Source organism: Aethalodelphis obliquidens, unplaced genomic scaffold, assembly GCF_003676395.1.
Source record: "Aethalodelphis obliquidens isolate GAN/ISIS:26980383/991018 unplaced genomic scaffold, ASM367639v1 scaffold2, whole genome shotgun sequence".
NCBI classification, from domain to species: domain Eukaryota; kingdom Metazoa; phylum Chordata; class Mammalia; order Artiodactyla; family Delphinidae; genus Aethalodelphis; species Aethalodelphis obliquidens.
The window spans coordinates 13,679,043-13,703,639 of NW_020837946.1; the positions used below are offsets into that span (position 1 = coordinate 13,679,043).

At 34.3% G+C, this 24,597-nt stretch overlaps 1 protein-coding gene across 4 annotated transcripts in view; it reads left to right on the forward strand.

Annotated features, from left to right (window-relative positions):
• The window catches only part of CUL3 (cullin 3), a 98,380-nt gene that overhangs the window by 63,999 nt on the left and 9,784 nt on the right, over positions 1-24,597 (forward strand). For all 4 annotated transcript variants that reach the window (XM_027119947.1, XM_027119956.1, XM_027119965.1 and 1 more), the window contains 8 exons: positions 2,118-2,263; positions 3,004-3,180; positions 4,381-4,551; positions 5,170-5,277; positions 9,612-9,736; positions 10,333-10,429; positions 12,126-12,260; positions 19,839-20,025. In XM_027119947.1, coding sequence (XP_026975748.1) covers positions 2,118-2,263; positions 3,004-3,180; positions 4,381-4,551; positions 5,170-5,277; positions 9,612-9,736; positions 10,333-10,429; positions 12,126-12,260; positions 19,839-20,025 — 1,146 coding nt within the window. The remainder of the gene's footprint in view (positions 1-2,117; positions 2,264-3,003; positions 3,181-4,380; positions 4,552-5,169; positions 5,278-9,611; positions 9,737-10,332; positions 10,430-12,125; positions 12,261-19,838; positions 20,026-24,597) is intronic.

The window sequence follows — 24,597 nt, forward strand, 5'->3', positions numbered from 1 at the left end:
GTTAAAGGCATTAAGTATACCTAACACATGGCAAGTGCTTAATAAGTGCATAAATAATGGAGTATCAGAATAGCCACTTACCATAGTTTCTATTTAGTACTTAATGTTCTCCACAAATAAGCAGCTTTCTGTGATTCTAAATTAAATTTTAAAATCATGGCTTCAGTTTTCCTGGCTTTCCACTAGAAACCTAATTGCAGAGTATCTTTAATTATGCTAGGCCCTGCTCGTGAGCAGTATGTCAAGAATATGTCAGAGACACAGCTTCACCATTATGAAGCCAAGTATCTCATAAATCAGAAAGTGAAAAAGTTTTTTCCCACCATGAACGGAGGATGAGTTGGATTGATAATTAAATGCAGATAACATTATGAAATTAAGTTTGAATGGTATCATTTTATTGTTTTATGAAGTGTATACAGAAATAATGATATTTAATTTTTGAATGATGCATATTTTTCATTTTCTCTTTCACATTCTCCACTAAGCCATACATTTATTTATATACAGTGTATTACATATAATGAAATTGTATTAATTTACATACTGTTAAATATACATGTGACTAAGCAAAACTGTAACAACATAGGAACAAAGTAGACAAAGTTGGGAACTATTTTGTCATGAGGTATTTGATATGCCAAGTTTACTGTAGTATATATGTTCATAAATTATTGTTTGTAATATTTGTTTTTAACATGGGAAACTTGGTTGTAATTTATAACAAATGTGAGAAACTGTCAGATTTGCTGTGTGTAGATTATTTTGGACATATATTATTGATGAAAGCACTTTTTAATGAAATTTGCTTTTGAAAGTCATTGAAACAAATTTTGAAGCCCTTTTTGTAAAACTTGTGTCCAGGTATCTTTAAAATACATACAACTTCAGTTTTAAGATCTAAGTTGCTCTTATAAATGTAGACCAGGGTGGGCAAATTATAGCCTGTCTGCCAAATCTGGCCCACTATCAGTTTGCTTGGAAAAAAAAAAAAAGTAATATTTCATTACACATGAAAATTATATAAGTTTTAGATCTCAGTGTCCATAAATCAAGTTTTATTGGAACACAGTCATGCCCATTCACTTATGTATTATCTGCAGCTTCTTTATGGCTACAATGGCAAAATCGAGTAGTTGTAAAAGAGACCATATGGTCCACAAGTTTAAAATATTTACTCTCTGGTGCTTTACAGAAAACAGTTTTCCAGCCACTGATCTAGAAACTGCTGTACTAACTCCATATTTAAAAGTTCTCAATCATAAAGCCTTTTTATATCATTGTAAAGTTTTGACACTATAGCCTCCCAGTAAATTCTTATTTCATAGATACATTAGACATATGGAAAAGCAGTATTTTAACTCCACATTTTAATCTTGTAAAAAATAGAGTCCAGAGTTTTCCTTCTAAATAAAAACAATGTAGTGAGATAAACCAATTTTTAAAATATACATATTGGCTTAGGTCAACACCTGGGAAATATTAGGGATTGCTCTGAGGAAAATATTAAAGAATAGGAATTTATGCTGTAAATTTCACATGAATTTTACCATGATGTGTAATGAAATAAATCCTAGTATATTTAATTTTATTTGTTGTCATGGTTGTCATTTGAACTCTTGAGACAGATATACTTAAAAATTATCTGTAAGACTTTAATTCGTTTTTAAATTTCTTCTTTATTACATTAACTGCCAGGTATACCACAGTTAAAGTTATCCTTTTGACAGTTGTTTTGCAGTATTAACTAGATTCTAGATTAGAATTATATAGGCTAAATTATGTAGGAACTCAAAACTTCAGTTTTCATTTTTTGTGACTATTATGCTGTTTGGACATCTCTTCCATGTAAACTAAAATTTGCTATGACATTTTATTGATGCTTTTAAAGTATCTCATCTGTAAGATGTATTTTGTAAATTGCAATAATAACCATTAACTAGCTTTTTTTCCCTGTTTTCCTGGGGTTTTTTTTTTAATAGTTTTTCATGTGGTCAGCAAATGATCATAATGGAGAAATAAGCTTCTTTAAGTATCGCAAATTAGCATGAACAGGGATTCAAATTTCTTTTCTTAATTTTTAATGTAGCCAATTTGTGTGTGTGTTCTGATTGCAGACCTTGCTTGCATGTACAAGTTATTTAGTCGTGTGCCAAATGGTTTGAAAACAATGTGTGAGTGTATGAGTTCCTACTTGAGGGAACAAGGTAAAGCCCTTGTTTCTGAGGAAGGAGAAGGAAAGAATCCCGTTGACTATATCCAGGTGAGTAAATACAGAAGATTCTCTTTATCATAAAGTAATTTTGACAAGTGCTAAAAAGGTCACTTTTACAAAGCTATGTAGTATGTATTTCTGACTTAATTTTTCCAGTGGTAAATTAATATGTAATTATCCTAAATATTTTAGAATTTTGGAAAGCATGTATATTTATATCAGGGATACAAACTCACCCACTTCTTTTCATTTATGAGCTTGTCTGATGAAGAAGTCTATTTAAATAGTCTCAAGAATGAAAGTTCTTTCTACTTTTTTGTATGCTTTAGAGTTCATATACTACCTTAGTGTGTTCAAGAAAAAATAACTGTTTTAGTGACTTTTTGGTTCAAGATATTTTGCTTTCAAGCAGTACAACAAATATATTACGCTCTCAAGTTTTTCATATTTTAATATGAATAAGCTTTCTCTATGTATTTTTAAAGCTAATTTTCTCTCAGGCTCACCCATTCAGTCAAGATAGAGGAAGGTGGGGAGAAAAAGTGAGGAGAATCTTTGGTTCATCTTTAATAGAATAATACATAAATGGAAGATAGAATACTTCTCTCACCACTGACATTTTTAACAGGCTTAGAAACAGGCTTGAAAATAGCAATATAGAATCTGTAAGTTTAACACTGAATGCACACATTTATTACCAGCAAAGTTAAACGTGTGTAGTTACACATGTATTGTTTATAGAAAAGTTATTATAATGTATCCTAAGTTTCTTTGTTTTTATTTGGAAGGGCTTATTGGATCTGAAGAGTAGGTTTGATCGCTTCCTCCAGGAATCGTTTAATAACGACCGGCTCTTTAAACAAACTATTGCGGGTGACTTTGAGTATTTTCTCAACCTCAACTCCAGGTCCCCTGAATACCTCTCATTATTTATTGATGATAAGCTGAAAAAGGGAGTCAAAGGGGTAAGTATTAATGCATTTGAAAATATATTAAGTTTTATTTGTAGATATAAAATTAGGAAATAAAATATAAAATTAGGGAATTTTGTAGATATAAAATTAAACAGTCCTCCTTTGCTGTGCTTAAATGTGCACTGTGATATTTGAAAGGATTGTTTCAAGTATTTGAAATGGTCAAAAGTACTTTGACATTTCATTGAATGTGTAACTGGCATCAAAAACAACTACACATCCATAGACTTGAGATTGTGAGGGTTAGATATGCTATAGAGATAACAAGGAACTAGAATACAGCTATCCATGTGGCACATAGAATGTTGCTTGCTGTCACCTGGTTCTGGGGGTTACGTATCAAACAATACTTGAGTGCCAAAAATTTGAAGGCACAGACTAGAATAGGTATCAGAAAATAGTTCGAAAGCATATATGGAAGCTCAGTTTCAAGCCTTTATAATATATCTGGGATCTTGGAAGCTCACTCCAGCACAGCAAATCAAAATAAGCAGATTGTGATCACACGTGAATTGGTCTTCTTGACTTCATCTTGGGATTTGTGAGACAGAAGGGCAAAGCAACAAATAGGTAGCTATAACAAAGAAACAAATAAGAGGAAGATTACTAAGGACACCAAATAGAAAATACACAGCTGAGTAGTCTACCATATTTTTAATATAAGCTTAATACAACCTGCCACAGTATCATCTTGCCCTTATTTAAAAGATTAGGGGCAAGAGTCCTTTTTACTTTTGGAATTATAACATTATTACCGTTCTGGTTGCACAATTTAGATTTTGAATGAGCTTATATAAAAATATCTGTCTTATGGCCATGTAAGTTTCTGCCTAGATACTATGCAAGGGCATGGTAAAATTCTTTTATGTGATTAAAATTTCATTTCTTCTGTTCTCAGTCATCCTTTAATCCAGCCATGTATCACTTCATGCCTCCCTTTCAGAGGTAGCCCACTAGGGAGTGGAACTCCATTCCAGCCCCTGATTAATGCTGCACTAGATGAGGATTTAAGAGTCGTGCTACTAGATAAAGTAGGAGGCACTTTCTCGCACTAGATCCCTCCTTCTGACATATCTCAACCAGATGTTTATGTTTGTTATCAAACAGTGTTTTTAAACTATTGAACTGTGATGCTGTTTTTGTAGAACTAAAATTGTGTAATTGTTAAATTGTCTTTTCAATGGTTTGCAGCTAACAGAACAAGAAGTAGAAACAATATTGGATAAGGCAATGGTCCTTTTTAGGTTTATGCAAGAAAAAGATGTATTTGAACGTTACTATAAACAACACTTGGCAAGGAGACTTCTCACAAATAAAAGTGTTTCTGATGACTCTGAAAAAAATATGATTTCTAAGTTAAAGGTAAGGTGTATTTAAGATGGAATGGAAAAAAAAAAAAGATGGATTGGAGTGCACGTCACTAATGATTATCACATAATTGAGCACCAGCAACATGTGACTGGGAAATACTTAATTGATTTAAAATACTTATTTCTCTAAATTAATAAAACTAGATTTTTTTGAGCAGGCTGTACTTAGATTTGTTCAAGTTCTGGGACATTCACAGTGTGCTGGAATTTCTCTTGGTGTGGCAGATACATTCATTCATGGAGATCTGGGGGAGGATTAGTACAAGGGAAACAATAAAGGGAATATCACCATATAGTTCTGTTTCACAGAGTGTGGTCCACAGACTACTTGTACCCATATCACCTGATATGAGTGTTTCTTGCTGAAAACATAAGAGTTCTGAGCACTGCCTTCAGTGAGGTTTATGGGAATCTCAGAGAGTCTGGGAATTTGCATTTTAAAATAAAATTCTTGGATTAATCTTAATCACACTGAAGTTGGTATCCACAGACATAGAACAACTATTGGAAAGATTTAGGAAGGATGACAGTAACATGGAAGAGTTTCTTTGTACATTTTCTAATAGTAAAATCCATCATTTATTTGTGTATATTTGTTTTTCTTCCACAGACTGAATGTGGATGTCAATTCACATCAAAACTGGAAGGAATGTTTAGGGATATGAGCATCTCAAACACAACTATGGATGAGTTCAGGCAACATCTACAGGCCACTGGGGTAAGATTCTTCATTAATTTCTACTTATGTAAATGTGTTTATGTAAAGTCTTCTGTAATGGGCATTTTCATCCAATCAGATAACTGAATTGCTGGTGTTATTTATTTTTTTAAAAACTTTTATGGAGTATAGTTGATTTACAATGTTATATTAGTTTCAGGTGTACAGCAAAGTGAATCAGTTGTACATACCATATATCCACTCTTTTTTTTTTTAGATTCTTTTTCCATATAGGCCATTACAGAGTATTGAGTAGAGTTCCCTGTGCTATGCAGCAGATTCTTATTAGTTATCTATTTTATATATAGTAGTGTGTATATGTCAATCTCAGTCTCCCAATTTATCCTTCCCCCCACCCCATGTCATTTCTTTAAATGCCATTAGTGACAACATATGTATTGTCTGTGAGTGCTTTAAAAATTATTTCTCCCATATAACCGCTTTTTCTAACTATTAATCTTAAAATATTTTTTCTTATTCTTATAAAACTTAGTTTATCTTCCCCACTTGAAGGAATATACTGAAAATTTAATAAATAGTGATTCTGCTGTTATAACCATTTTTAGGTTAGGGAAAGAATACCAGGCTTATGCAAGCTTACTGAGTTTTAATGCTCTTCCTTTTACTTTACCCCAGGATGGTGCTATCTTAGAATTGTTACCTGATTTTCCTGTACGTCAGTATTCTTATTCATCTGAAATGTCAGGATAAATGGGCCTGACATCCTCAGGGTCGGTGGAGGGTGAACTGAGTATAAAAACACTGATGCTAGTGTGTTATAAATGTGGTTTTGTATTGTGATTCCCAGAAGGCAGTAAGCTGCAACTTATATGGCCTTGGAGTCCAGTGGGGTTTTGTGAAGATTCAGTGGGGTTTAATTAAGTTCAGAATTTTCCCTTCTCTCTTCTTTTTTTTTTAAACTGTTTTTCAACTGTAACTTTAAGTTTAGAGAACTCCACATTTTTTCTTTAATGTTTTCTTTCTCAACTGACAGTATACTACTTCATAATTAAGACATGTCACAACCATTTAAAAAAAATTGGAGGTCTTTTCTTTGATATTTAAATATAAGATCATCACTTCTACTGGTCCCATAGGTCTCATCACAAACAAAATATGTGAAAATACCTAATTCTGTAGAAATGGACATTTATATATATTAAGACATTCTGACTCAGAGGGACTTCTGTTTCCTCTTTGTTATAAATAGTTGTGTGATTTGCCTCGGATGTTTACAGTGGAGAAAGGCTGAGAGCAGGAAAGATAGACTCTGTGATAAATAGAAATTTGAGTGGGCAGGGACTGAATAATGTGATTATCCTAGATGTTTTTCTCTTTTAGATTGTTCAGGGATTTGTGCTTCTCTGTCTAATGCATTGATAAAATCATATTTTCATATGGTACATTTTTTGTTTTTTTTGTTTTTCTTCCACTAATGTTACACGTATTTAAGAGCTATAAGGAGATAACCTGGTCTGAATAAATGCTGTATTGAAACCATGTAAAGGAATGTTCCCGGATGTGTCCAGAACCGTTACTATTTTTTTAGCTGTCTAATTACCTTATCTGTGGTAGTTGAAGGCATTTTGATAAGAAAATTACGGTCTTTATTTACTCTCGACCACTCTCTTGCACTTTTTAAAAAAGAGGGAATGATTGTTCAACGTGATCATTTCATCAGATTGTTTGCTTTTGTTATTTTCTATTGTTATGAAGTTGTGCATTTTCTATTCTTTCATTTTGATTATTCAGATATATCCTGCACTTTATGGTGGAATATTTGTTTCATAATTTGTTATCCCAGTAAGTAGAGTACTTATCAAGATGTTCAAAGTTGTATATCTGCTAATCTGGTTGCAGCTTTCACTTTGTAAGGCCATTATTCGCATGCAATTATTGGCTATTTTGTAATTGTTTAAACTAAGGATCTTAAGCTTTACGTCTCCTAAGCCTTAATCTTCATTAGAAAGATTTGATGAAAAGTGACAGAGGAATCAAAACAAATCTTGAACTTTCTGAAATCTTGGAACCCTTTTAAAACATCATCAATCCTCAGATAATTCTCTGTAACTTTCTTGAAGGTTCTTGGCCTGTTTAAATATACCAAGAGAATGACTCTTCTGTTTACTTTCAGAAGTCATATTAACAAGTACTTTTCTTAAAATGCTAAATACTTGTATATTTTATTAGATAAGTCATATTTATTATGCTGAGGGAAATTTAAGTGTGCATTTCTTTCCTGTGTTTTACTTTTTTAATGGGGATAGGAACAGGAAAACCACCTTGCTATCGTATTTCTGTTTATTTATATCAGCAAATCATATCACATCCAGACAGACTTTTCTGGTACCTCTGTTTCTGTGTACTTGTCCCTGGCATGTGCTATCTTGGAAAATAAGCTGAATGGTTTAAAAATATTACTAAGAGGGGCTTCCCTGGTGGCACAGTGGTTGAGAGTCTGCCTGCCAATGCAGGGGACACGGGTTCGTGCCCTGGTCCGGGAAGATCCCACATGCCGCGGAGCCGCTGGGCCCGTGAGCCATGGCCGCTGAGCCTGCGCGTCCAGAGCCTGTGCTCCGCAACAGGAGAGGCCACAACAGTGAGAGGCCCGCATACCGCAAAATATATATATATATATTACTAAGAGAGGTAGAAAGAAAAGGTCCAAACCATTAGAGTAATAGTTCCTTGAGGTTCTTTCTTTTTCTTTTTTAATAAATTTATTTTATTTATTTATTTATTTATTTATTTATTTTTGGCTGTATTGGGTCTTCGTTGCTGTGCACGGGCTTTCTCTAGTTGTGGTGAGCGGGGGGCTACTCTTCGTTGCAGTGTGCGGGCTTCTCATTGCGGTGGCTTCTCTTGTTGTGGAGCACAGGCTCTAGAGCGCAGGCTCAGTAGTTGGGGCGCACGGGCTTAGTTGCTCCTTGGCATGTGGGATCTTCCCGGCTCAGGACTCGAACCCATGCCCCCTGCATTGGCAGGCGGATTCTTAACCACTGCGACACCAGGAAAGCCCTCTTTTTCTTTTTTTAATTTAACAAATAACTCATTGTTTCTGTGCCAAGCGTTTTTCTAGGCACTGGTTATACAGCAGAGAATAGACAAAAATCCCTGCCATGTTGGAGCTTACTTTCCAATCTGGGAGACGGATGATCAACAAGATAAGTAATTACATAGCACCTTAGCTGGTGATAGGAGATATAGAGGAAATCTGTAGCAAGGAAGAGTGGTCGAGGAAGGCCTCCTTTAAAAAACGACATTTTGAGGAAAGACTTGAAGATTAGGGAGCAAGACGTGGAGATATGGGAAAAGAGATGAAAGACTTCATTGTCTTGGGTGGATTGAACCAAGTTGTGACCCCCTTCCCAATTACAAGTGTACAAACAGTTCTCAGCCCCTTCTCCATTCATCATCTAAGAGTCTGCTGTGATCATCTCTCCTATGTGTCATGTAAGATTTCTGGATTCAGTTTCTTTAAAATAGAGTAAATCATTTATTAGATATTTATGAAGAAATCTGAGTGTGGAATACTTCTTGATATTTATAAACTCATTTTTCTCTTTAAAGAATTTCTATCACTAAATCATCCAGGTTACATAAAAATGGAATAATGGTTTAAAACAAGCTGTGAATATTAAAAATAAAGATATTTCCCCCTTTAGAATTTCTGTTGATGTGTTTTATTTTTGTTTTCTTAAAATTGTAATTTATTTAAAAAGAAAAAATATCTAATTGTGATGGTAATGCTAGCATATATTTTGTAGAGGTAGTCAAACATTATGCAAATGCTTATAGAGCACCTGCTGTGTAGAACTGGATCTAGTGTCCTATGCAGAGGACAGAGGATAGAATGTGAGCTGCATGTGAAAGCATGGAGGTTATGGTCAATATAGTTGAAATGTGACTGGGATATTAGAAATGTGTTGTTTCTGTGTTAAGATGGTAAAAATGTTTAAAAGCTGAGATGAAAGGTATTATTCTAGAATTTTCCCTAAAATGATACTGATAATGGCCCCTTGACATTTTATCTGAAAAAAATCTTGAGGACCAAAATCTCTGTACTTTTCAATGACACCAGTAAGACTTTGTTCATATGCTAGGAACTTTGATCAGTATTGTAAATTCAGCATCTGAAGCAATAATTATAAATGTGCCAGGATAGTTAAAATTAGGAAAACATTGGATGAGTGTAACTTTTAAGAAGATGTGTTTTATTTGCTGAATGTTGGATATGGAGATAACTACTTTGATAACTCTAACACAGTGTCTGTATGGAACAGATAACACATCCTAGCTAATTAGGGGGGAACATTTTCTTCTCTTTTCCACAGGTATCTTTAGGTGGTGTTGATCTCACAGTTCGGGTGCTCACAACAGGTTATTGGCCCACTCAGTCAGCCACACCAAAGTGCAACATCCCACCAGCACCAAGACATGCTTTTGAGATATTCAGAAGGTAAATGTAGATCAGACTTTGTATTTCTAAGTACAAATTGTCCAGAATTTAGATAAATTTGAGCATTCAGTAGTGTCCCCAATTGAAGGGGTATATACTCCATTTTTTAAATCTCATGTTATCCTTTATGCATTTAATATGTAAGGATGAATTGCATAAACTTTTCAGAGGAATATCAATCTGCTTTCTTCAGCATTAGTGCATGGTTAGGAGTATATTTTGTATTGTTGATGTCTGACACTAGCTTGGGGTGACTTGCTTATTGGGTTAACTGTGGAGAAAGGAGGTCATATAAACAGCGGTGGCTGAGCAGCAGCCAGGGGCAAATAAATGTACTGGTGGAAAGTACTTAGTGTGCTACCTTTATCACTTAATATCTAGCTAAGTTTCTTAGGTCTGTTTCCCACCCAGCCACCCCCACCCCTTATTTAGGGCTTCTTTTCTGTAAAAAAAAAAATTGGAACTGAACTTGATTCCTAAGGTTTTGTTTAGCTTTTAAAGTCTCCCTTGCATATATGTTTGTTAAGGGTTGGTAGTTTATAATTTCACATATATAAATTACATGATTCTCAAAAACATGGTTTGATTTGCTGAAGGTTTTACTTAGCCAAACACAGTGGTCGACAGCTCACACTCCAACATCACATGGGTTCTGCCGATCTCAACGCCACCTTTTATGGACCAGTTAAAAAGGTAAATATTAATAGTTTGAAGGTATTTTTATTAAGTAACTTAAAATTAGTCTGCAGAAGGGATTTGTGATTTTTGTTGACTTAGATAAATTATTTCTTTTATTTCCTTACCTGTTTCAAATATTAAAAAGAGGGAAACTTCGGCTTTGATTTATTGATTTCTGTTCCCTTAGTTGCTAACTTCATTTGACAATATGAAGACTATACCAGTAGCCTTCCTTATGGAATAAATAATATAATTACATGTTTTATTTATAAGATTAGATTTGAGGTAATATTGCATAAAATAATGGATTTGAGGGCATACAAAGCCATGAGTTCCTTTTCAAAATTCTCAGTCTCCTATAATCCTTATTTCCAATAAATTGAAACCGGGAAAGCTAACACGTAAGATTTGTGAAATGTACAAAATGTTGCTAAAGTGATTATTTAAAAATTAACAATACAGGGGCTTCCCTGGTGGCGCGGTGGTTGGGGGTCCGCCTGCCGATGCGGGGGACGCGGGTTCGTGCCCCGGTCCGGGAGGATCCCACGTGCCGTGGAGCGGCTGGGCCTGTGAGCCGTGGCCGCTGGGCCTGCGCGTCCGGAGCCTGTGCTCTGCAGCGGGAGAGGCCGCAACAGTGAGAGGCCCGCGTACTGCAAAAAAAAAAAAAAAAAAAAATACATTAGAGAAGTGCCTTTATTTAAAGAAGTAATTGCTTTTTTATATGTAAAATTGTGAGGTTTAGAGTAATAATATACTTCATTGCTTGGTATAAATCAAATCAGGGTCATTTGGCTTAAAATGGCAAAATAATAAAAAGCTTCTAAAAAACATTAAAATACCTAAGTTGTCATCTTGGCAGCAAGTAACAGTTTCATTAAATATTTTAATTAAAATCTTACTTGTCACTGCAATACCAAAGTTTTTTTTTTAATATTGTTGAAGATGCCTATATACATGTTCTAATTTTTATATTTAATGAAGTGGGAAATAGTCCTTAGAGTTCAGTTAGTTGAATAATGTTTGACACTATTATATATTTAACTGTAAGTGGGAAGGTCAAGGATACATACTAAAGAACTCAGCTTTTAATTATTGCTTTCTTGTTTCTGTTTTAAAGGAGAGGGTTTTTTCCTAAATAATCATGTTATCTTTTGAGGTTTTATTAAACTGATCAGTAGGTTTTAAAAACATAATTCATATGTTAATTATTGAGGACTGAATTTCTACTTTGTACTTCTAAATCATAGAGCAGGAATAGGCTTTAAGGATGGCAGAGGTTTTTTCTTCCCATCCTATGCTATTATTTGAACTCTTACCATGATCAGACCACACAGAAAGAAACCTAATACTACTTTAGGGTAGTAGTATAATGGCAGTAGCATCTTATAAGTCCATTATTATCCCATTGTGTACTGTTAACATAATTTTAGTTATAAATATAAGGAATTACTCATTACTTGCTCAGATACATTAAAATGTTCATAATGGAAAAAAATGGGACAGTCCTAAATAAAGACTTCGTGTGTATGTATACACACATATTTACACGTACACTTTTAAAATAACATTTCCTTTTTATATAGGAATGAGTTTATTTCATTTTGTTAAGGGGAGATTGGGCATTACAGAACTTATTTTTCAAATATACTGTTAAAGTTACTAGGAGATAATTATATCTTGTTTCTATTTTTATATTTAAAAAATTAAACAGGAAGATGGATCTGAAGTTGGTGTTGGAGGGGCACAAGTAACTGGCTCTAATACGCGGAAGCATATATTGCAAGTCTCCACTTTCCAGATGACCATATTAATGCTCTTCAATAATAGAGAAAAATACACATTTGAGGTATGGACTGGTTATGTGAATTTTAACCAATTGTTTCTGATCCTCACCCGGCATTTGGGTTGTTCTCAGATCTAGACTGTAGTGAATAGAGCTATATGTTTAACTTTTTAAAGAAGTTGCCAAACTGCATCCCGAAGTGATTTTTACCATTTTACATTACTGCCAGCAAGTGTAGGAGAGTTCTAGTTGCCCCACATCCTCTCCAAAATTTAGTATTGTCTTTTAAATTTTAGCCATTTTAGCTGGTGTGTAATTGTACGTATACATTGTGGATTTAATTTCTTTCCTTGACTAATAATGACATTGAGCATTTTTTATTTGTTCATATGCCACTTATATGTCTTGTTTGGTGAATTCTTTGTTCATATCTTTATCGGGTTTTTTAAAAGTTCTTTACAAATTCTGGATACAAATCCTTCATCAAATCAAATCTATGTTCTGTGAATATTTTCTCACAGTCTGTCACTTGACTTTTCATTTTCTTAATGTTATATTCTAAAGAGCAGAACTTTTTAATATTGACGAAGTCCAGTGGCCACTTTTTTATGTTTATGGTTCATGCTTTTGATATCCTATCTAAGAAATTATTGGCTATCCCAAGTTTGCAAAGATTTTCTTCTAAGTGATTTATAGTTTTAGCTTTTACATTTAGGCCTGTGATCAATTTCAAGTTAATTTTTTTGGTATGGTTAGAGGTAAGGATTAAGAATTATTTCCTCCCCACACATAGGTATTCAGTTGTTCATTTCAGCATCATTTGTCCAAAACACTAGTCTTTTCCCTTTAAATTACTTTGAGCCCTTTATTTAAAAAAAAAAAAAATTCAGTTGACCATATGTATGTGGGTCTATTTCTGCACACTCTGATCTATTTCATTAATTTCTATGTCTATCCTTATGCTAATTTTACACTATTTTGATAGTGTCAACTTTCTTTTTTTTTCTTAGAGTATATATATTATAATATACTTTTTATTTCTCCCATTAAGTCATGATTTGATTGAATTAAATTCATTTAGTCTTTTCCCATACCTTTGATGAGTAGGTTGGAGTTGAAATGAAGATCATGTGATTTTTAGTAAGTTTAAAGATAAGGAATGACTATTTTAAAAAGCTGTAGAATTATAGCCATATTTATACTTAACTGAAAATCAATTTTCAGACATAGGTGAATGAATATAGGAAGAAATAAGTTTAAGTTTGAAATGAAGAGCAAGATTAAATTCTAGGCCTATTTTAATACTCATCTCCATATTCCCTTTTTGTGATGATGATAAATAGTTAAGAGATGACTGTTTTTATGTGATATACCTCAAGGAAATATTTTGAAACGTAAGTGTTTTATTTTTAGGTCAGTGGCTAAGCCAAGAGGTTTTGCTCTTATAAATTTCCAGGCGTGTTTTACCTAGGGAATAACTTTAAGTTTCAAGCACAAGTTAAATGTGATTGAGTTCTAAAGAATATTGATTAAGTAAGTATTGAGTACCTTACCCAAATATTGTAAGCCTTGTCAGACAGGTGGAATTGAATTGTCTTTAACAGCTTGGATGTTTTAATCTGCTGTTCTCATGGACAATATATTTTAAACAAAATAAGCTACTTGATAAATGCTGCAGTTGGTTTTCAGAGCCCTACTTTGTAAAGAGCTGGCAAAAATAGTGGGATAAACAAAAACATAAATTGATTTTCTTAAGCCATTATTGGAATTGCTAGTAATTTTAGTGGTTCAAGCTTCCTTTTCTCGTCCCAGTCAGCTTGCGATCAGTGAGGCTAGTGAGCAGTGATTTAGGTAGAAGGTAAAATTAAGTAGAAAATTCCTGTAATATTTTAAATTTTAGCTAAGTCACAAACCAGAAGCCTGAACATAAGTGGCGTATGTAAAATGCCATTCCTATGGCTCCAAAACCTTCTGGCTGCTTGCATCTCAAACCAGGGAATAGTGAAAAGGCACATGAAGTTTTTTGTCTTTACTCACACTATGTGCTTATAGTCAGTCTGCCGCATAAGTTTTGTTAGACATCTCTTTTACAGAAATTGCCACAAATTAGAGGAGACAGTTAAAAGTATTTAACTATAGTAATTACTAAAGGAAGCTGATCTCTTATCTTTGAATATTCTTTCTTTATAAGTTCAGTAAGATGGTGTATTCATTATTTAATGCTACACAACAGGTCTCAAATTCATGTTTTAAAACAACCACTAACAGTTTATTATCTTTCGTGGTATCTGTGGGTTGGGGATTCAGGAGGGGCTTTCTGGGTGGTTCTGGCTTGGACTCGTTCGTGAGTTTAAGATGTCAGCTGGGGCTTCAGTTGTCTAATGTTTGTCTAGGGCTGGAAAATGCTATCGGTATGCGCCTTCTTCCACGTGGCTGGCAAGTTTGTTTTGGCTGTTGGTAAGAGGTCTTAGTTTCTCTCCACATGGGCTTTACCAAACATGGCTGTTTGATTGTCCTTGCCTCCTGGTGGCTAACTTTCCCTAGAGCAAGCGATCCAAGAGACCCAGGAAGAACCTGCAGTGCCTTTATGACCCAGCCTTGGAAGTCACGTATCGTCACTTCCTTATTTTGTTGGTCACTCAAGTCAGCCCTGGTGCAGTGAGGGGACCACACAAGGTTAAAACATACCAGGATCATTGTGGGCCATCTTGGAAACTGCCTACGAAAGGTGACATTTATTGTAGTGTCACATTTAATCCATAGTAGTCAGGCTACTCAGGCTTTTTCCTCTTTTTATATAGTTTTTGGAATGAAGTCCGTATTGTGATTTAGAACAGCTAAAATACGGAAATACATATAGTGGTAATCTGTACCTTAGATTTTTAGTAGTAGCATTTAATTTTTGAAAGAGGTATGGATATTAATACATTTTTCTGAATGTTCTTTATTATACTTTTCAAAAATTTCTGAGAATGAGTCTGAAATATAAAAGCTAATTGTAGACAGTAGCAAAATTAATGTCAGACAGAATTTGAATAGAAAACCATTAAACAGCAGTGGTAATTGATATTTCATCGAGAACTTATGTCAGTAATGTGGCATAACAATATATGAAGGAAAATGGTTGGAAGTACAAGGAGAAATAGACAATTCCACAGTTACAGAAATCCCTCACAAGTGTACTGATTGACTATATGATAAAAAAGAGGGATATAGAAGATTTGAATAACACAATTAGCAAATTAAAATTGAAAGCTATACAGGGAACTTTAAACTCAGAAAGCAAAATACACAAATTGTTCTTGGGAAATATCTGAGGCTGGCATAACCTTATTACTAACACTGAACAAGGAAAATACAAAAAAGAAAGGGAAGCTATAGGTTATTCAAAATAAATACACAAATCTTAAGTAAAATATTATTAGCAAGTTATATTCAGCAGTCTATTGAAATAATAATTCAGTCTGTCCAAACAGGGTTTATTCCTGGAATACAAAGAAGGAATTTGTTAACAGATAGTTACTGAGATTTTATAATAATAATAAAATTAACTGATCACCTGCTATATTACCAGACATCATTTCAAGGAGAAAATCAATGATTTCCACAAATGTGCAAAAAGCACATGAGAAGAGTCAGTCCCCACTTCTTATTTCCAGATGGGGGACTCTTAGCCACCTAAGAATAGAAAGAAATGCCTAATGGCATATGGGTGTATCTAATGAGAGACCTAAGCTTTAAATGAGAGACCTAAGCAAACAGTAATTAGTAGTAAAATGTTAGACACCTTCCCATTAAGGTTAGGAAAAATTTAGGATACCTGCCTTTACTACTGCTATCCAGCCTTGTTCTGCAGGTCCTAATTAACACACTAGGAAAGAAAAAGGAATGAAATTTATAAATATCAGGAGTTGACAAAGTTTGTCGACAGTATGATTGTCAGCTGTAATAATCAACTGAGAAATGAGAGTTTGGTTGAAAAGTTTTTCTATAAATCATACTTACTGTAAGTCAACTTTTCTCTACATCAGAATTAATCTGAAAATGACATGAGAAAAAGGATGTTTTAATAAGAATCATAATCTTTCTAGGAATCATTCTAACCCAAAAAGTAGAAGACTTAATCGAAAAAGGCAATAAAAGAAAAGAATATGGAAGGGTAAATGTACCTGAAAGGGAAAGCTATGTGTTATAAAGGACTTTTTTTTTTTTTTAAGTCACCTATAAATTCAGTGAAATGTCAGTCCAAATCTGCGGAAGATTTCTTTTCTGTGAAACTTGACAGGCTGATCCCAGAGTTCATCTGGGCAAGAAAATGCACAAGAATAGGCAAAGAGGGGCAGGGATTTGGGAGATGGGAAGGCCCAGTAAGAGGGAAAGGAGTATGTCTTAATACCCAGACATACCTCAGAGTTAAAATTGTTTTTAACATGTGTAGACAAATAGGTCATTTGAACAAAATAGTCCAGAAACAGATGAGTATATAGAGAGGTTTTTGGAATGCGATATATTTACTATTTCTAATAAACTAAATTAAAATAACTGCTACTTCATTTGTGGGAATGGAAGGAGAATAGTATGGCGAACTTAGTTCCATATGTCATATCAAATGTAAAATCAAATTCCAGGTAGATGTAAGTACAAATCTATAAATGTAATAGAAAAAAACAATATTTTGATAAGCGTGATATAAGTAAGGCCTTTTTTCAAGCCTGTTACATAAACCACAAAGAAAAAGACTGACAGATTTAACCAAGTAAAAAGTAATAAAACATGTAAATGATGAAATAAGTTAAAAGAGAAGATAAAGAGTCTAAGAGAGGGCCTCCCTGGTGGCGCAGTGGTTGAGAGTCCGCCTGCCAATGCAGGGGACATGGGTTCGTGCCCTGGTCCGGGAAAATGCCACATGCCGTGGAGCAACTAGGCCCATGAGCCATGGCTGCTGAGCCTGCGCGTCCGGAGCCTGTGCTCCACAGCGGGAGAGGCCACAACAGTGAGAGGCCCGCATACCCCCCCCCCAAAAAAAAAAAAAAAAAAAAGAGTCTAGGAGAAATTATTTACAGCAAGTAAGAGTATTGAAAACTGTAATACATAAAGAGCACCAGTAAATCAATACAAAAACAGTTGAATAGAAAAACGTGGAAGGAATATGAATAGATAAAGCACAGAAGAAGAGTTACAGATATCTTGTAAACATAAAAAGATGTTTTTTTCTCCTATTGGTTATAGAAGTACAAATTAAAATAATGAGATAACATTTTTAGCCCAATAGATAGGCAAAAGAAAAAGCCAGTTCTCTGTTTGAAGGTAGAGAGAATGAATACTTGAAACTGCTGTGAAGTTAAGTAGTTAAGAAACTTGAAAGGCAGTTTGTCACTGTCTGTAAAATCTTTATAACTCTGAGGAAACAAGTACATTTCTGGAAATCTGCTTCAGAAACCTAGCTCTTGTACTCAGGCAGAAATGCACGCTCCATCACAAAATTGGATACCATCTCAATCTCCATATTGTGATAGAGCAGTACTGTGGAATTCCTGTAGCTTTAATGTCGTTATGCAAACATGCAAAATCATCAAGAAATTAATGGAAGAATTCACATGGTGTGATCCTGTTTATATTTAACCCTGATACTAGTGTACAGGTAAGTGTGTTAATGTACATACATGTATATGTGTATTTGTATTCATGTGTGTGTGTGTGTATATGTGTGTATGTAGATGTATTTTTAAAAATGGTATAGAAGGATGAACATTGAATTGCAGTACAGACATTTCCTGACTTATGGTGGTTTGACTTAAGATTTTTCAACTTTATGATGGCACAAAGCAGTACGCATTCGGTTGAGGCTGTACTTTGAATTTTGATCTTTTCCCAGGCTGGGATCAGCAAGCTGCAGCTCTCAGCTAGGTGATCACAAGAGTAAACAACTGATACACTTATCACCGTTCTGTACCCATACAACCATTCTGATTTTTACTTTCAGTACAATATTCAATAATTACATGAGATATTCAACACCATTATAAAAAATAGGCTTTGTGTTAGATGATTTTGCCCAACTATAGGCTAAGGTACGTGTTCTGAGCATGTTTAAGGTAGGCTAGGCTCAGCTAGGATGTTCAGTAGGTTACACGCATTAAATGCATTTTCAGCTTATTCAGTACTATGAGTTTATTAGGATATAACGCCGTTGTAATTTGAATAAGATCTGTAGCTACCTCTAGGAATGATCTGTAGTTGTTAAAATACCACCTAAGAAGGTATTTCCGGTTCTTTGACTATGGTTAAACAATAATGCATGTAAATAAGTCACTTTTATCATGTACATAATAATTACAGTTAACATTCTAATTATTAGTAGCACCTATTTAATATGGTGGGATTAACATTTATATGTCTAAAGTATGTAGACATGCTGAGATCATTTGAAGCAAGGGAACATGCATCGTCATCACTAAAGGTCACATTTCTTTCAGTTTCACTTACCTGACAGTCCTTTAGAAAAGCCTAAACTGTTCTTCAGAGACTTGTGAAAGGGAGAACAACTCTCTCCAGATCAGTTACATACTCTGAATAACACCATCTTTATACCCACTCTTCCTAAGCTCCTTTTGAGAAAAAAACATCTTTATACAATGTGAATCAAAATGATGTATCCTAATACGAAGATTTGCTGCACCATACAGTACTGTAGATGTGAAGGGACTAAATCATATACATGTACAATTCTCTTACTGTCCCATTGACATAAAAAGAATATAATGAGGGCTTCCCTGGTGGCGCAGTGGTTGAGTCCGCCTGCCGATGCAGGGGACACGGGTTCGTGCCCCGGTCCGGGAAGATCCCACGTGCCGCGGAGCAGCTGGGCCTGTGAGCCATGGCCGCTGGGCCTGCATGTCCGGAGCCTGTGCTCCGCCACGGGAGAGGCCACAACAGTGAGAGGCCCGCGTACCACAAAAAAAAAAAAAAAAAAAAAAGAATATAATTTAAAAGTTACAGATTCACTCTTTCCTGAACTGCTTTTTTTTTCAGTATTACATTTTATTCATACCATAATAATGTAGCAAAAATTATCACCTGCACTTCAAAACATATTTCATGTTGCTTTTCATATTTAGTATTAATTACCAAGTATTTAAAAAATTTTTTTCTTAATTTGATTATACAGGCAGTAAAAATGGTCAACTTGGATTGTAAATTTTGGTAGTATGATGGAAGACCTTAGGTCACTCTTACTTTGATTATTTCTAGGAAAGAAGTTGCTAAGCAAAAGAGTAGTATGGATAAACTTGAGAGGATGATTGTAGAGTATTTATAAAATTAGCAATCATATGTTGATTAACACTTTGTTTTTTACCTAAATATTAAAGCAGGTCCCTTAATAATCTCTGCTGGATGACATTCTTAGACTACGCTTTATATCTCTGAAACAAAAAGTACATGTCTTCTCAGTATTTTGTAATTTGAACTACCTTTTTCTCTAATTTGTTCAAATAAGTGAGATTTTAGAGTCATAATAGTCAGGAAGTTCTTTGTTGTAAATTATTTAATGGAATTACCTCTCTAATTACTGCTTCGTCAATTTTACTTACTAATTAATCTTTCAAAAAATCTAATTATGTTAATCTGATGAAATTTCAGGAAATCCAACAAGAGACAGATATCCCTGAAAGAGAACTTGTTAGAGCCCTGCAGTCCCTCGCCTGTGGTAAACCAACACAGCGGGTTCTCACAAAGGAACCCAAGTCAAAGGAAATAGAAAATGGTCACATATTTACAGTTAATGATCAGTTCACATCCAAACTACACAGAGTCAAGATTCAAACAGGTATCTGGAATTATATTTTTCTCTCTAAAAAAATTATATATATTTCTTCTTTCTAAAAAAATTCTTAATTGTTGGATTTCTATTTTTTAAAAAGTAATGCTTTTCTGGTGCTGCATGACATATAGGCTTAAGAAATAAAGCACTTTTATTGATATGTATTCCTGTCAAAATGCAGTTGAATCCAAGTACAGTAAGCATTTAAAAAAGTCATTCATAATGTGAACAAGTATTTATTTCCATATGGTTTTCTACAAGTGAAATATAATTTTATGAACATATTAGTATTTATAATTGTTTTTAACTGGTTAACTGATAGTCATTGATGTCTATTTTAAAGCATTTACAAATTTCTCAAAATTGGGAGTTACCTATTTAAAATTTAATCTTTAAATGCAACTATTTATATTTGATAAATACTTTCTAAGTTTCAAAATTTTAAAACCCATATTCTCTCTCTAACTTAAAACCAGTGATAACCCTGTTGTGAACAGATTTTGGTACAGCTTTTTTTTAGGTTGATGGTAAACGTCCTACTTACTGTATATTTAGCAATGTAAGGTGTATATTTTCTATGCATTTAAGGAGGAAAAAAGGCACTTTACCTTTGCTGATTTTTAAAACTCTAATGTAGCTTGCTACCTGGTTTCAAAACTAGTATTAGGTAAGCTTCCCAATGCTAGTTTATCCATTACAGCTAATACGTCTGTACCGTAAGATTAACTTTTTAAATGACTACAATTTTCTGATTTGAAAATGGTTTTACATTATGTATTAATAAAAGATAGTCTTTTTAAAATTATTTTAATGTTAAATATACAATTGATTGCCAGAATATATTGATTCAAGAACATTTTAATATACTTTTGTTTTTCTTTTTGACCCTAATTGGATATTCTTTTCAAAGCAGAGTGGTCTCTCTTTACAGACTTGACTACTTTGTCCCATCATTGCAAACCTTATCATTGTATCTTATCTTCATCACCAAAATTGATCCATATATTTGGGACACATGTATATTAAAAATAAAACAGAACTGTGCTAAGGAGGGTCATGGAATAAAATTTCTTCTTCTCCCAGTACAAGACATATGACTATAGTTTTGGGCAGAAATGGGTTTTGGATATCAGGACTTACTTGAATTTCAGATTTGGAGGATATATGGTGATACATATCTGAAATACCCAGCCTCACCCTGCTTTATCCTAAATAAATAAGTGTCTTTGTAATGCAAGATTCCATCGTGTCCTGCAAATATTGTCAGATATTATTGTGATTATCAGAAAAATAGTCTTCTTCATAGATTGTTAATTTTTGGTGTTAAGTGTGTGTGTATAGTATTTTAGATCTGATTAAAATAGGAATATAGTTATACATGATGAAGAATTTGACTCGATGACCTTTTAAAGTTCTTTTCAGCTGTAAAATTCTGTAAAGAAAAATGTTTTTCATTTTGAAATGGTGCTTAGATTATCTTGGCTCTTACTGATATTTTGTAGAAGTTAAAATTTTCTCTCTGGTGATAAGTATTGTGACCACATAGTGTTTTTAAAGTTGTCAAAATACATGTTTGCCTTTTTGAGAAAGTACTCAGGCTCGTAATCAAATATTCAGAGAGGCTGATCTTACCTACTTATGCTGCTTTTTACTGTGGTCAGTAATAGACATTCAAGCAAAAACTGAAAAGCATTTACTCAAATAACACAACCTTTGAAAAGAATTAGATTCGTTGTATTTTACAGTGATTTCTATAGTTGACAGCCTTCCCCACCACCAGCACTCACCTTCTCTGTCCCTTTCCTCCTAATACATCTAGATACTTAGGTACCCACTTACACAGCACATACCCTTGTTATGCTCTTCTTAAATGCAGAGAGTATTGTGCTAGGCTCTGGGAGTGAGCTCCTGCCCTCACATTTTTAAAAACATCATAATTCAGTGTGTATCACCACAATCTTCCCATTTATCTTGGAGTATATTAATTTAGGTGACCAGATTTAGATGAACCAAGTGGATTGTTAAAAAGTTTTTTTCCCTCCATTTTATTTTATATATTTTCACATCTGCAGGAAAAGTGAAAAATGCTCTAATAGATAATCGTTAAGACTTTGCCACATTTGCTCAAGCACCCTTATTTCCACCCTTGTGCTCTCCCTCTCTCCCTTCATATATGTATATATTTCCTACAGCATTTTTTAAAATATTTTTTTAAATAGTTCTTTATTTGAGTATAATTGCTTTACAATACTGTGTTAGTTTCTGTTGCACAAGAAAGTGAATTAGCCATGTCCCCATATCCCCTCCCTTTTGAGCCACCCTGCCATCCTTTCTATCCCACGTCTCTAGGTCATTGCAAAGCACCAAGCCCATCTCCCTGTTCTATGCAGCTGCTTTCCATCAGCCAACTATTTTACATTCGGTAGTGTATGTATGTCAATGCTACTCTGACTTCGCCCCAGTTTCGCCCTCCCACCCCATGTCCTCAAGTCCATTTTCTATGTCTACCTCTTTTTTTTAGATTCCACATATATGTGTTAATATATATTTGTTTTTCTCTTTCTGATTTACTTCACTCTGTGTGACAGACTCTGGGTCCATCCACCTCACTACAAATAACTCCAGTTTTCTTTTTATGGCTGAGTAATATTCCATTGTATATAAGTGCCACATCTTCTTTATCCATTCATCTGTCATTGGACATATAGGTTGGTTCCATGTCCTGGCTATTGTAAATAGTGCTGCAGTGAACATTGTGGTACATGTCTCTTTTTGAATTATGGTTTTCTCAGCGTATATGCCCAGTAGTGGGATTGTTGGGTCATATGGTAATTCTAGTTTTAGTTTTTTAAGGAACCTCCATACTGTTTTCCATAGTGGTTGTATCAGTTTACATTCCCACCAACAGTGCAGGAGAGTTCCCTTTTCACCACACCCTTTCCAGCATTTATTATTTCTAGATTTTTTGATAACGGCCATTCTGACCAACATGAGGTGATACCTCATTGTAGCTTTGATTTGCATTTCCCTAATAATTAGTGATACTGAGCATCTTTTCATGTGCCTCTTGGCCATCTGTGTGTCTTCGTTTGTGAAATGTCTATTTGGGTCTTCCACCCATTTTTAAACTGGATTGTTTGTTTTTTTTATATTGAGTTCCATGAGCTGTTTGTATATTTTGGAGATTAATCCTTTGTTGTTTCATTTGCAAATATTTTCTCGCATTCTGAGGGTTGTCTTTTTGTCTTGTTTATGGTTTCCTTTGCTGTGCAAAAGCTTTTAGGTTTAATTAAGTCCCATTTGTTTATTTTTGCTTTTATTTCCCTTACTCTAGAAGGTAGGTCAAAAAAGATCTTGCTGTGGTTTATGTCAAAGGGTGTTTTTCCTATGTTTTCCCCTAAGAGTTTTATAGTGTCTGGTCTTACATTTAATTCTTTAACGCATTTGGAGTTTATTTTTGTGTATGGTGTTAGGGAGGGTTCTAATTTCATTCTTTTACATGTAGCTGTCCAGTTTTCCCAGCACCACTTATTGAAGAGGCTGTCTTTTCTCCATTGTATGTTCTTGCCTCCTTTGTCGTAAATTAGTTGACCATATGTGCGTGGGTTAATCTCTGGGCATTCTGTCCCGTACCATTGCTCTGTATTTCTGTTTTTGTGCCACTGCCGTACTGTCTTGATTACTGTAGCTTTGTGGTGTAGTTTGAAGTCGGGGAGCCTGATACCTCCAACTCTGTTTTTCTTTCTCAAGATGTTTTGGCTATTCGGGGTCTTTTATGTTTCCATACGAATTGTAAAATTTTTTGTTCTGATTCTGTGAAGAATGCCATTGGTAGTTTGATAGGGATTGCATTGAATCTGTAGATTGCTTTGGGTAGTATAGTCATTTTCACAGTATTGATTCTTCCAACCCAAGAACATGATATATTTCTCCATCTGTTTATGTCATCTTTGATTTCTTTCATCAGTGTTTTATAGTTTTCTGAGTACAAGTCTTTTGCCTCCTTAGGCAGGTTTATTCCTAGGTATTTTATTCTTTTTGTTGCAGTGGCAAATGGGAGTGTTTCCTTTATTTCTCTTTCTGATTTTTCATTGTTGGTGTAGAGGAATGCCAGAGATTTCTGTGCATTAATTTTGTATCCTGCAACCTTACCAAATTCATTGATTAGTTCTAGTAGTTTTCTGGTGGCATCTTTAGGATTTTCTACATATAATATCATGTCATTGGCAAACAGTGACAGTTTTACTTCTTCTTTTCCAATTTGTATTCCTTTTATTTCTTTTTCTTCTCTGATTGCTATGGCTAGGACTTCCAAAACTATGTTGAATAATAGTGGCGAGAGTGAACATCCTTGTCTTGTTCCTGATCTTAGTGGAAATGCTTTCAGTTTTTCATGATTGAGTATGATGCTTGCTGTGGGTTTGTCATATATGGCCTTGATTATGTTGAGGTAGGTACCCTCTATGCTCATTTTCTGGAGTTTTTATCATAAATGGGTGTTGAATTTTGTCAGAAGCTTTTTCTGCATCTATTGAGATGATCATATGGTTCTTATTCCTTAATTTGCTAATGTGGTGT